General features: G+C 30.7%; 1 protein-coding gene across 1 annotated transcript; it reads right to left on the bottom strand.

Moving 5' to 3' along the window:
• Positions 1-360: 360 nt before the first annotated feature.
• Positions 361-2797, bottom strand: LOC121123200 (galactose mutarotase). Its single transcript, XM_040718331.2, has 5 exons — positions 2586-2797; positions 1586-1831; positions 1430-1524; positions 768-1368; positions 361-713 (listed from the first exon to the last, which is right to left on the bottom strand). Exons 2-5 carry the CDS (start codon positions 1749-1751, stop codon positions 529-531), a joined length of 1047 nt encoding a protein of 348 aa, XP_040574265.1. The 5' UTR covers positions 1752-1831; positions 2586-2797; the 3' UTR covers positions 361-528.
• Positions 2798-13664: the final 10867 nt, after the last annotated feature.

The following is a 13664-nucleotide window of genomic DNA, read 5'->3' as shown; positions in this document are numbered from 1 at the left end:
TTCAGTTGTAAATTTATATTTTCCCTTTATAATTATTGTTCTAAACGTTGATTAATTGCATTTGTATTAGCTCTTCCTTGGTTGTGACCAATAATTGAATATTAAGTCCATAGTTGTAAATAATTGGCTAACTAGCAACTTATTTTGGGCCTTTTTTTGTTTTTTTTTTGAGAAAAAAGATAGGAGATACAGTAAAGATAACGACGTTATAATCGAGTTCATAATATATATATGTATAGATAAATATTTAAGTAGGTACAAGTAAAATAAAATGTATCTGACCTTCAAGTGGAAAGTTGGAAATATAATTATTACTCTACCACTTACAAGAGGCATAAATACGTAAATAAATGTACCAAATTGTAACTTGTAATAAAATAAATTAAAACTTTTTATTACTCTTTCAGGATTGTTCAATGGATATAAAGTATTTAAAGTACTAGCAATAACGATTTGATAAAATATATTCAATAATTTAATAATAACCAATATAAAATATGCTTAATTTTTTACATCACATTGAGTTCCTTAGAATTCATCAACTCCAAATCTATACACAACTATGTGCTTGTAGACATCTCCAGGGATCACAATTGAGAGCTCCTTCTCATCAAAGAGAGTTCCTGTAGAGATTTCAACTCCACTTTTAGCTTCGTATTCCTCTGATCCTTTTCCAAAGCTAGTCGTCTTGTTGAAAACGTCAAAGTAAAAACCTAGAGGATGCATTAGTATCTATGCGGGAAAATTTAAATAAATGAAAACATTACTTGGCTGATTTGAATAAACCTCTACAAATCTACGCGAGATTCCGTGCGAGATACGAGTCACGAATCGGTCATAAATAGCAAGGGAACGATCTATGACGAATCGACGACCAAGTGTGATGTTTTCATTCGAAATGAGGAATCCAATGTTTTGAGGGATTCTAAGATCCAAATCGTTTCCGTCAATATCGACGAAACTATTGCCCTCGGGTGTTTCGGATACTTCAGCAGCATTGACTTGAATTATTTGCTCATTTAATCCTGAGATTCCAGAGGCATGACCCGCCAAATTAAAGTACTGCTTTAGAGAAATATCCATGAAAGAAGGCTGGGAAACAAGACTTTGGAAAGTAATATGGAGTTTTCCTTCGGCATCCAGCAAAAATTCAGCATTTACCATGACCTCTTCATCCTTTATAAGACTGAAAACGAGCTTATCCTTCATGTGAGTGGAAACCCAGTTGCGGAGTGGCTTTGATTTGTGATCCATGTCATCGGGAGAAAGAGATATAAAGACTCCTGAAAAGGCGGGATTTTTCATATATCCTTCAACGTCGTCAAAGCCCAAAACCACATCACTCATGGAAGCATTGTCATCAGGTAACTGAGAAAGAGTAGATGAAAGGAATAGGATCATAACACATTGTATGGCGGAATGTACTTACTTTTAATGATGTAATAACAAGATCCAGACTCATGACTTCCAAAGTGATTTTATCCATTTCCAAGGAAAACCTTTTAATTTCCTTCTTATTAGCATCTAAGGAAGAAATAATATTAGAATATATATATTTATTATATGTATATTCAAGTTGTAGTACTGTCAACATATTCATCAGGAAGTTCCCAAGACTCCAATTGAGTAATTTTAACTCCAACACTTTCTTCTTCTCGCTTTACCAATCGTTGAAAGTTAGAAGATGCTTCATTTCCAATACTTATACAAAGGAGTACACCAAAAATACCAAGGAAGGTAAATATAGACATTATTACTCCTAATAAACTGATGGATCGGTAAAAAAAGAGTTCAAAAGACGAATGTCGACAGGAGGAAGATGTAATATTATCTATATACGTATAATTGAGAATAAATGGTTATAATAAATTATTAGATTAGGGTCTGTGAAAGAGTATAGTAATTTTTATTCTAAATTAAATATTCATATTGGATTACTCTGAATGGGGAGAGGAGGAGGTGGGGATAAACCCATGGCTTAGCTTTTGGCAAATGTTAATAGCTTAATGAACAAATATTTAATTTTCATTGACTTATCAAAGATCATTTTTTAAATGTTTTAGAGGACATGAGATTTGTATCAGATTTGTTTTCATTCTTATCATGTCCTTAAATTCATAAGGAAGTAGGAGTTAAGCCATTTTGTCTCTTTGTGTCCTATTATTATTTTGCAATTTCTTTGTCCTCAAATTTCTAATCTTTCTCTCGCTAAACTTGACCATGATTCTTCCTTTCATGGATTCATGATTTTTTCATCTAGCAAAACAATAAAAAAACTCATGATATGATTTCTCTGTTTGAATGTAGGTATAACTTATAACTTTAAAGTATGTGGAGACTAATGTACTGACCTTGGAGTCGGTCTTTTATCATATTATTTGAATAATTGCTGAATAAACGTTCATTTGTACATAGTAATACAATTTCTCTTTTCTTGGTCATTCAAGAAATACGAAGTGTTCAATTTAAATACATGTAAACAAAGGATTTAAAGGTTGCAATCTCAACTATGCTTCATTTCTTTAGGGAGGGTTATTATTATTATTTTTCGTATCTTGGAAATGGATAAATAAAGTGAAACTTACCTTCTTTCAAGAGCGCAAATGTAATATGGATATACTATGTAACTAATAATAAAGTCTGATGATAGAATCAATAATAATAATTCTTTCTTTTTTCTCCTCTAAGGCCGGCTTGTCCTCGTATGTACCTTAGTACGTATTCTTAAAACAAATCTATGCAACCACAAAAACGAAAAACCATGAACTACCGAACAATTCGAGTCTCTCTTCAATATATACAAAGTTTTTTTTCTTCTCTCTCTTTTTTTTTTTTTTTTTTTTTGATTACGCATTGACGTGGATTTTCTGCGTATTTTGCCGACAAAGGGATGTATGTAGTGCGATAAGTGCGAGCAAGACACTCACAGGAGACCTTAGATTATGGCGATCCAGAAGTGGGTTTGCTATGTTGTGTGACGCATACCCGTGGAAGGCTTCAAAAAGTGCCTGAAGTGGGCTTAAGGAACATAACAAGGTAAAAGATGCAGAAATGAGTTGCAATTACATCTACAGATGTTGTGTCCATTTCAACTCTTTAATTAATTATTAATAATAATAACTCTTTATTAAAATATTATGTCATTGATATTATCCCTCATAATATGCATCCTTCATAGACCATAGCTTGTGTTGGGTTTCGGTATGGAAATAATAGCTTGATTTGAGATGGTTATAATATTTATTAGACCCATCTAATTTGGTGCTTTAAAGAAGTATATCGATTTTATAGGTGAATTGTTGAGGACGTCATGTGGGATTCCAATTTGTGAATACCGGTGTAACGACATTACATAAAGTTTTATATGTGTACAAATCGTATAAATGAGATGGAGGGGAAAAGGTCCACAATTTGAAAGCGATTTAAATGCGGCCAGTGATCTGATACCGCGATATTGACTGGTACATCGCTTCAAATCGGGCTAGAAATCAAACCCCAAAATAATTGATCTCAGACCGAGTCCTAACACTAATAGAAACATAATAAAATGGTTGGGTGACCATATTTTCATATCTGCAATATAGGATAAGTAACTAGACTAGTCTCTGTTTCAGGGAGATGCGAATATTTTAAAATTAAAATTCTAATAACTTTTGACTTTTGTTTTTTTTAAACAATTTTCATTCTTTTTTTGTTGCTTTTAGGGAAAAAATAATTGTTTTGGTTCGTTTTTCTTTAAATTACTATTTATTTAAAAAACCAAACACATTCCATGAATTGTTAAAAAAGTCCCTGGTCACTCCGGGAAGGATGTAAAAAGAAGATGGTTCGTCATTTTGATCATAAATAATGAATTCCTTTGTCTCTAGAATCCCAAAACAAAAAGCTTCACGAACCTCAAATTGTAAAATATTATTTTTATTAACTTATCATTAGTATCACTTTATACATTATTATAGGGTGTCTTGAAGTATCAACTTTTGGCGAAATATCTTCATTTTATACACTTTTCAATCGTTTTACAAATCGAAATTATCCATATTACACATTGTGATCATGAATTTGACGGTTGGTAAAAATATTCAAAAGTTTATTTTCTAAAATTATATTTATGCCAAATTATCTTTTGTTGGGAAACTCAAAAATGGGTAACTCAATCCAGTCCTGAGTTCCGAACTCATTTTCGTAATGAATTTCATCAAAACTCATCAACAACGTATTTCCGAGTTACTCAAACTTTTTAATTCATTTTTTTCTAGAGCAGTGGTTCTTGATCTTTTTATTTCAATTACCTTAATAGAGCCATTCCTCTCCGAATTGAAATTTATTAACTTTTTTATTTTTGGTATTTCTATGGAGCATTTTTAGACAAGATGGTTAAAACCATGTTCTGTTCCCAGTGGAAGTTGATGTATCCCAATTTAGAAAATCATAGTTCTCGTCCATAAAAGGACAAACTTTCTCCAATAGAGACCCTTAATTCGTAACAATGTCATTAGTAGGGGGAGTGGGGAATGTTGCCCTTCAATAATTGAAATTTTATAAAATGAAAAAACAACTAGTCTTTTTTTTATTTTTCAAAAATTATGTCCTTACAATTACCGTATTCCACATTTCCCTTTCCCTCCAAATATTTAAAAGCTTCTAACGGTTTAGATTCGTCAGTAGAGCTTTTGAAGTATATGTTCATTATACTTAAAAATATATGCATATTGTGTAAATCACATAGTTATTCGCAGAATCTTTCAATCTTTCCGTCAAAAGAAAACGATAAAGTGCTGGAACATAACTGTTAATTCGCCAATTTCGCCATTATCCATAATTACTAGACAAGTACAGTTATTCAAATTATGGTAAGTGTATCACTGGAGGTATGCTAACTTCGCGGTAGGTTATTTAAAAAAGTAATCTAAAAATATATGAATTTAATGATTTAAAATAAACTCAGCAAATGTTTCTTTTATAAAGAAGGGTAGTACAATTAATTTTTCCATAACCTCCTGTAAAATATTGTCAAATTTAAAAAAAAAGACGATATCTTGATATTATCTCTGGAAGTTGAGCAATGCAAAAATTGAGAGCCACTGGGTTACACTATTCTTTATTTAGTAGTAACTGGAGTTGTTTTTAGATTAATATGATGCAATTTGGGTCAGTATATCAATTCTATGACACAAACAAGTAGCAAGAGTAAAAAAATACATAGCAATTTTTGACATGTTGGGAATAACATCTATTGTATCCAGAAAATAAATTAATTGAAGTTCTGGACCGTGACCAGGCTTAGAAATTTTAATCTGAGCAACTTGAAAAAAAAAATATTCATACAGGCTACCAGTTGTTATATATCTCAAATGGAGTTTAAACGTGGGACAAATGATTCAATTTTATCCTGAATGGCCCTAAATTTTAAACTCAATAGAAAATTTTAAAAAAAAATTTGAAGATTTTTGAAAAATGATAAGGAAATTATGAGCCAAATATTGTTGCTCTAGTTAATCCATTCTTTTTCACCAGTCACTGTAATGTTGGTCATTAATATGGGACTTAAAATCGGTCCTGTCCGTATTATACGACCATGAAAAACGTGAAAAGTTTTAAAGCACCCGGGCACTAATTCAATTTACCAAATGAATTACTTTAGTAATACTATACATAAGTATCTTTAATCTACGTTAATACTTTGTTTTTATCCTTAATTTAGGCCTAATAGAAATATTTATTACTCTTACAAGTATTTGATCCTAGATGGTAGAGATTGGTTAATTATATAATAAAGTCATGATTTAGCAGAGATTGTTCGTTGGAACGACTTTACTTCCGATTCGAACGCTTAAACACAAATCAATAAAGGAAAAGATACCCTATTATTTTTTTACATCCTACAGTGGAAGAAATAAGTATTTGACCATTCCCAATTTTGTATGTTTTGATAAATATTTTCTGTGGGATTGTGGTGGCAGACTGGTTAGACAACTCCATAACCTTAATGTGCTTCTACTAGATCCACTCTTTTTTTAACATGCTTGTATTTTTTGGGTCATTCTTGTACTGGAACATACATTTTCAATGCCCTGTTCCTGAAGGAAGGACTTTGTCGTCCTTTCTTCTTAGCAGATAAACCCCCCACAAGTATAATGTTTCTTTATGGTTATTTTCTTTGTCATTAGTAGTGGTGGATCTGTCTAAAAAAACTAAATAGAATGAAAATCAGTCCGGTACTAATAAAATTTGTCAGTCCTAGGACTAGTTGTTATTGATATTTTATTGTAAATAAAACAGCTGAAATGACGTAGTTAGTCACTACGTCATTACTATGTGACAAGAACATAAGGTATATACTGAAGTATCTTACATTCCATCTATCATTCATTATTTTCTTCGTTCCTATATTTTTCAATCCTAGCTAGGAGGGAAGAAAATAAAAAATAGCTAGGACCATACTACTAAAGGAACGAAAAAATGGGCCTTAATGTTGAAATGTTGAATGTTAAAAAAGATCGGACCGATAATAAAAAATACTGAAAAGAGGTAGGAAAGGGGAGAGAGATTAATTAAGAAGTCGGTCCTAGAAACGATCCAACACTAGTAAGCGGGTAAAATAAAAAAATAAAAATAGACCAAGATCAAATACTTATTTTCTCCGCTGTTTATATAAAGATACATCCCAATATTTATTACACATATTTCGATCAATTATAGGGTTTGTAGTCAAATTTCTGAGATAAGTTAAGATTCCCAAAACTTTCAACTATAGTTTGAAATCTTAATTTGATTGAAGAGACTTAATTCGGCCCTTTCAAATAAAATCTATCCATTTCTATTTGTGTAATCTGCAATTTGTGGTGCCTTCAAATTATTCATTAGAATCATTTGTAGATGGAGTTTGACGATAATACAATTGTAATCCATCATCAATTTCTAAAAAAAAAATTATAGCTTGTTTTTGTACTGCTCAAATATTCGGAAAATAATGCTACAAAATCACATGTATTTAGCAATTACTTCTCTTTCAACGTTTCTTTATGTGTTGCATGTATGTAAATAAAAATATGCACATCGTAGCCACTGTCAGGCATTTTTTTGAGGAAGAATATTTAAAAATATTTTTTCAAGGAGGAACTTTTGTCCCTCAAATTGAATTTAATACATCTGTTAATATTAATATGAGCAATGCAATAATATAAAAAAACAGGATGAGGAAGAAAAACAATTAAAACTTGAGGTCTACTACCTAAATCCTCACAAAAATGCCATAAATTTAATTTCAAACTTTGATTTCAAACTTGGCGGGGGGTGGAAATATTCATTTGAAAATATATATCAACAAAAAAATTGATTTTAAATTGATTCTAATGTAAGCACGAGTATTTAGACTCTAATATAACTTGGGATTTTTTGCACATATTTGTCATATCTGATGTCAACACATTATTATTATTAATAATATTTTTGAAACGCTGCAAATTGTACTTAAAGTAGCACAATTACACTTTTAGAGATAGATTTTATTTGAAGGAAGCCATATAATTGGGATCAAATTAAGTCTCATAAATTAAATGAAGGCTCTAAACTATAGTTTACATTGTTTATGGGAAATCTAAAATCATCCCAAAAATGTGAATACCTTTGTATTCATACAAACGAAATATGTCCATAAAAAATTGGGATGTAAAAAGTATTCAACTTTCTCAATTTTTGTTCAAGATTATTTTTGTGTATATGCACCAGATAATGACATGTACAAAAGAGGTCATATAAAGTATTGAAGTGATACCTTGGCACAAATATTTGACTACACTTATGTACTCTACACCTCTCCTTCGCCTATTGAAGCTTCAACGCTCTTCAACATTGAGTTATAATAAGAGAAAATTTCTAATTTTGTTTATAAATTGTCTTCCTTGTGAACACATTTCTTTTAATTATACATAAATGAGAGGAGCAGCTTATTTCACTGTCCATGAACTTGTCTCAAAAAGAGAGAAATAAACCTATGAACATTGATGCTAATCAAGAGCATTTTGGGCATGTTAAAAAAAAGAAACCAAAAATCAAGATGGTACCACGGACAATTTAAAAAATGTTTTAAGGAGGAAAGTTTAACTGTTCTAACGGTCTATTAGTTCAGCTACGAGCAACTGTGACGAAGGGGGAGAGACGGAAATAAACAATGACCGAGACAAGAATTACTCCGACCTCGATCCACAATTCTGCTCTGAGTCCACAAGGACTTACAACTATAACTCTGCAAAAAATCGTCGATGTTACTTTCCGTCTTTTATGAAGTCCTGCAAATGTTCCATCTGATTTAATATATATCAATGATATGTATTAGAAAAGGAAGTTCAATTCTCAGGTATCGAATAAAAATGAGAACAGTTTAGGAAAAGAAAATTTACTCTTTTGTTTGACAACTCCAAAAAAACGGTCCAGCTACAAAATGCACATGATTTTCATCACATATATATCATATACATGTACCATAAACTTCTTTCAGAAGCTCACTACTGCAGAAGAAATAAAGCTGGCATTAGTATTGCTATGTACTATGAGAAATGGATCCCAATCTGAAAATGCATACTTTTTTTTTTTTTATAAAACAAAAAAATCCGTTTTAAAATAAATTTAAATGGTATTTATTAAATGACATTGCTTATAAAAAAAAATTATTTTAAGAGTGCCCTTTTTTGGGAAAGCCCAAGCCTTCTTTGTGACCTTTTTAAATAAATTTTGTTCATATTTCATTTAATTTTTTTTTCTGAAAGACATTTTCTCATTTACTCAAATGACCTTTTTTGAAAGAGAAATTTCTAATTACTTTTTTCAATCAAGCGCAGGGTCTACTGAAATTACGAGGACCACGGTGACAGCAATGGCATAAGGCTTTTCCTGATAAGGAAGATGAATTTCTAATCCTGACATTTAAAATTGATTCTTAGTTCCATGTTTATGTATGTGTGCCAATATCAACTAAACACACAAAATAGAACAAGGAAGAAGGTTTGGATTTAAGTTAGTGTTGAGACACAGTCCAAGATTGATTTTTTTGTTTGGTTCAGTCTTAAGTAATTTTTAGCAATATTTCGGCCCAGACCGCGATCTTAGAGTTTAGACCGAAATTTAATCATTTCCAAATCGGAGTCCAATTATTTTGGTCTCAATCTATGGACCAATTTTCTCACCTATACTGATTTATGAAAAAAAATATAATTTATGCAAAATATTTAACTTCATATATTATGCTGATGTTGACAATTTTAAAACACATATGACGTCATAAACAATTAATCGATAGGATCTGTCGAGACCGAATTTTAAATAAGACCGATCCAGACCGAATTTCTTCAAAGGCCCCAATTAATTCGGTCCATTAAAAGTAATAATTGTCTCAGACCGGTTTAAAAATTTTCAAACTGAAACCCAACACTAATTAAAATTAGTATAAATTTGTCAAGTGATTGGGTAAGTAAAAAATAAAAATAAAATATGTAATTATTATGGTTATTTTTAGAAGTAATTCTTACTTTTATAGAAATACATTATGCAATCTACCTAACACTTCCTGGTAAGATTGTATCAATGACTTTATATAGTAGATATGGAGATATTCTCATCAGTACATAATAATGTAACTTATCAACATACACACATAGGACAAGTAACAAGACGAGAAAATGAAAGAAATAACGCCTTCACGTCACGCCACTTAGAATGATGATCATGAAGATTTCTTGGGTATTTTAAGAGTCACAATATTTATGAGACACACAACAAAGATCATTGTTTGAGTAAAATAATATGTACAATGTATAAAACAATCATACTGTGAGGAGATTGATGTGTCTGAGGGAGACATCCTTGATAACATTGAAATGTACTCATCATTTTACGTCCAATTTATGTTGATATTTACCGTATATGTATTGTATATCCACAATAAGCATACTCTGTGCTATTTCTCGAAGACTCTATAAATTTCTTTTTATCTTGCAGATGCCGTTCATGGATATTGACAAATGCCTCTAGAAGAGAAAGGCCAGAGTATATCACTTTATTCACACCACATTGAAGATTTTTTTGCTAGATAAATCAAATCGAATTTATCTCCATTGGAGATGCTCACAATAAATCGTTGAAATCAAAAGGAATACAGGAGTAAATGATAAAGAATGATAATGATACCGATGACAAAGATTTTGAATGTCACATTAAAAGAGTTAGAGAAATCCTGATGGGATGTTGTGAATTTAGAATAACACTTAATCACAAAAGTTTAAATTGGAAATATACTTCGTTGTTTATCAAATCAGTAAAGATGGGATTAAAGCGGATAGCAAAGAAGCATAGGACATTTGTGAATTCATATAAATAGAAGTTGGTAAACTGTACTCTTTTCTAATTAATCTTTTCTCTTTTTACATAAAGACGTCTAGTGACTTTTTTTTATTCATTAATGAAATGTACTCTTTTTTATTGGTGAAGTCTGTAATTTTGAACCTTTTCATCTATATGGTTGAGCATCCGTCAAAGTTTGGGTTTTTTTAGGGGGGTTGCTAGTTTTCTAACATTATCCTAAAAAAGTATCGTAGACAAGGATACTTTTTTTTAGGAAAAACATTTATTGATAACCTTCATAACTTCACGGAGCCCTAGAAAATGCTCCACAGTGTCCCGGTTGGGAATCACTTAGTTAAGATGTTATCATATCGACTTAAAGTATACGTCAAAATAAATTTTAAAATAATTATTTAAAAATCAAGATAATAAACAAAAGTCAAAATGTATTAATATTGATATAAAAATATTAAGCCTCCCTAAACCCGTCTCTGATCGGGTCACATGTCTTATTTCTTGGAAATAAAAATATAGTTATTCTTGATCCTACCATATACTATGTACCTTTCCTAGATATGGTCTTATATTAAATGAGGGATAATATCATCAACATAATATTTTAGTAAAAAAGTAATTATACTTCATTAATTATTATTTTTAAATTTATGAAATTGTCGGCTTTACGCAGGATAAGTATTACCTGTTAATATCGACTTAAAGCTCCATAATAAAAATAATGGAAGACATGAATTAAAAAAATACTTCTAAAAAAATACACGATCCAAAATATCTCTTTCCTTAAACAAATCAAAATTATTATCACAATATTCCTAAATTACATTTAATTAATCCCCTCCACTCTTAAGTACACAAGTTTCTGGCATTTTTGCCCACCCTTTCCCCGTGTTCCCATTTGGTACACATTCTTAAAGTTATCAATTTCGAAACCTCTCCTACTTGCGTACGTACTTTGTACATAGGCCTTTATAAAGATGACGTTACTTTAAATTACATCATAATCGCACAACTTTTTCATGTTGTTATTTATTTTTATCTTGGTCAAATCGTGTATGTTTTTTTAACTCTTAATGTTACTTACAATATATGTGTCTATATTTGGAGAGAATACAATCTTTTGTTTTGGAGATATATCGATTTAAATTGGAAATGACATACAGTCTATTTAGTATATACTTGTACACCATTAGGCAGTGTTGCGTCAATCCTTATTTATTCGGTGCAGTCCGGTCTTAGGACAAGTTCTATCAGTCTTTGGGACTGTCAGTACTAGTCAAAGTTTCTACATAAGAAGTTATAATTTTAGTTGTTTCAAAAAAGGTCACTTTTTCTTGGCCATAGAGGAAAATACTAGCTACATAAATTTTCTTTTTTTAAGAGGGTAACACCACGACTAGCTTTTTTATCCACTCTCCATCTCGACTGACAAAAAAAAGGAAACATTGGGAAAAAACATATGGTAGCTAGCCTTCTGTATTTTCTTTGTTGCCAGCTGTTAATTATTATTAATTGTTACATTGAATTGATAATTTTATCAATATAAGTATCAATGACAAATTATAAAATGACACGAATTCTATATGAAGGTCCTTGATTGATATAAATTAATAAAGAAATAAAAATCCTTTTTGAATTCATAGTACGTGGAGTTTTTTGCTTTAAATTATACAAGAGTCAAAATATGAAAGTTTGTGAAAACACCTGGGAAAAAAATACACTACACCTTTGTTTATTTCAAAAAGCCAGTCGTTCATAATGAAGATATTATTTTCACTTTGGTATAATGAATGTATTCATGTATGTTTATGAGTTCATTGAATAGTTTCATTGCATAACATTTAATCAATCTTAAAAATTAACTTATTGAGGATACATTTAAGAACTTTATGAGTGTTTCTTTTTTCTTTCGGTAGATACTCATTCTAAATATAGCAATCTTCACTGAAATTTCCAATTTTTCCTACATAAAAAGAAAGAAAGAAAGGGCAGTAATTATCCTGTTAGTAATATGAAGCCAATTCTTCCTAATGGAGGACAACTTTAGATTTAATATCAGGGAATTGTTCATAACTTTACAAAATATAATTCTATTTGAATCAAAAAACGTTTATGATTATTGATATAAATCGTGTGAATTTTTTACCTGCCCCTTTTTTTGGAATAGGTAATCTGAAGAACGAATGTTCTTTTTCTTAGCTGTTGTCATTATTATTTAACTCTAGAGTTGTGAGCTTCCTTTCTTTCTACATTCAATTACATTCAAACCCTGATTGAACATAATTGAATACGAAGAATAACCTTGAGGATTCGTTAAGAAGTTAAAACTGTAATCTCTTGTTGGGCTCAGAGTAGAATTGAAGATTACAATTGAAGTCATTATTTATTTCCTTCTCCCCTCTTTCCTTGTCACAGCTCATTGTAGCTGATCTAGTGAAACGTCATGACAGCCAAGCTACTCTCCTCCAAAACATTCTTCCAATTGTCAGGGTCACATTGTTTTTTTTTAGTTTCTTTTCCTTTTTTAACACGCCCAAAATACACTAAATTTTCTTTACTATTTATGAGACTACTAAGCATAGATAAAAATAATATTATCCACCAGTATGTTTAAAAAATAATAATAATAACCTGGTTACCCTGATAATTTGATGAATGTTTGGGAGTAAAGCAGCTTAGCTGTCATCACGTTTCATTAAATTAGCAGTGAGTTGCTATGAGATTAAGTAAATAAACACACTAGCAATATGATATAGGGAGGAATTACTCCGATATTGATCCTTAATTCTACTCAGAGTCCAACACTTATAATTCCACAACAAATCCTTAGAGTTACTCTTCGTCTTTCATGCACTAGTGATTATTTTATCTATATCGTTCTCTCTTCAAAATTAAGGGTGCCAGCTTTGGAAAATAAAGGGCATTTATCAGCTAATATAAAAGCCAGGCCCTAGTCCATCATAACATTATTTTCATCTATGCTAATAAGGGTTATGAGAATCAAAAATCGAAAGATTGCAAGAAATACAATTGAGTTGATGGTGTTAGTGAAATATTAATGTTCCATTAAGGAAATTATGGTATTTGATAATGTGACCATGACATAGAATTTGAATAATCAGTGGGTCAGTACAATATGACTCAATATCTTCTTTTAAAACAAAATCTTACTGATTGTCGTGAAAAAGTATTTAAAAAGTAACATTGATTCAACTTACAAGCTATTTACGTATGTGTAAAGTTGATAATTCTGTAGAGAAAAACGCGTGCAAGGAGAAGGGGGGGGGAGAAAGACTTATGATATCATTGCT

The sequence above is a fragment of the Lepeophtheirus salmonis genome, chromosome 8, assembly GCF_016086655.4.
Source record: "Lepeophtheirus salmonis chromosome 8, UVic_Lsal_1.4, whole genome shotgun sequence".
Taxonomy (NCBI): domain Eukaryota; kingdom Metazoa; phylum Arthropoda; class Copepoda; order Siphonostomatoida; family Caligidae; genus Lepeophtheirus; species Lepeophtheirus salmonis.
This window is presented reverse-complemented; position numbering and strand designations above follow the sequence as displayed.

Bases quoted from the DNA above. Each gene is read 5' to 3' on its own strand.
- LOC121123200 (XM_040718331.2), bottom strand. From the start codon at position 1,751: ATGTCTATATTTACCTTCCTTGGTATTTTTGGTGTACTCCTTTGTATA. The intron at 1,525-1,585 runs GTACTACAACTT...TTTCTTCCTTAG, and splicing joins TCCTGATGAATATGTTGACA to ATGCTAATAAGAAGGAAATT. The intron at 1,369-1,429 runs GTAAGTACATTC...ACTCTTTCTCAG, and splicing joins TTGTTATTACATCATTAAAA to TTACCTGATGACAATGCTTC.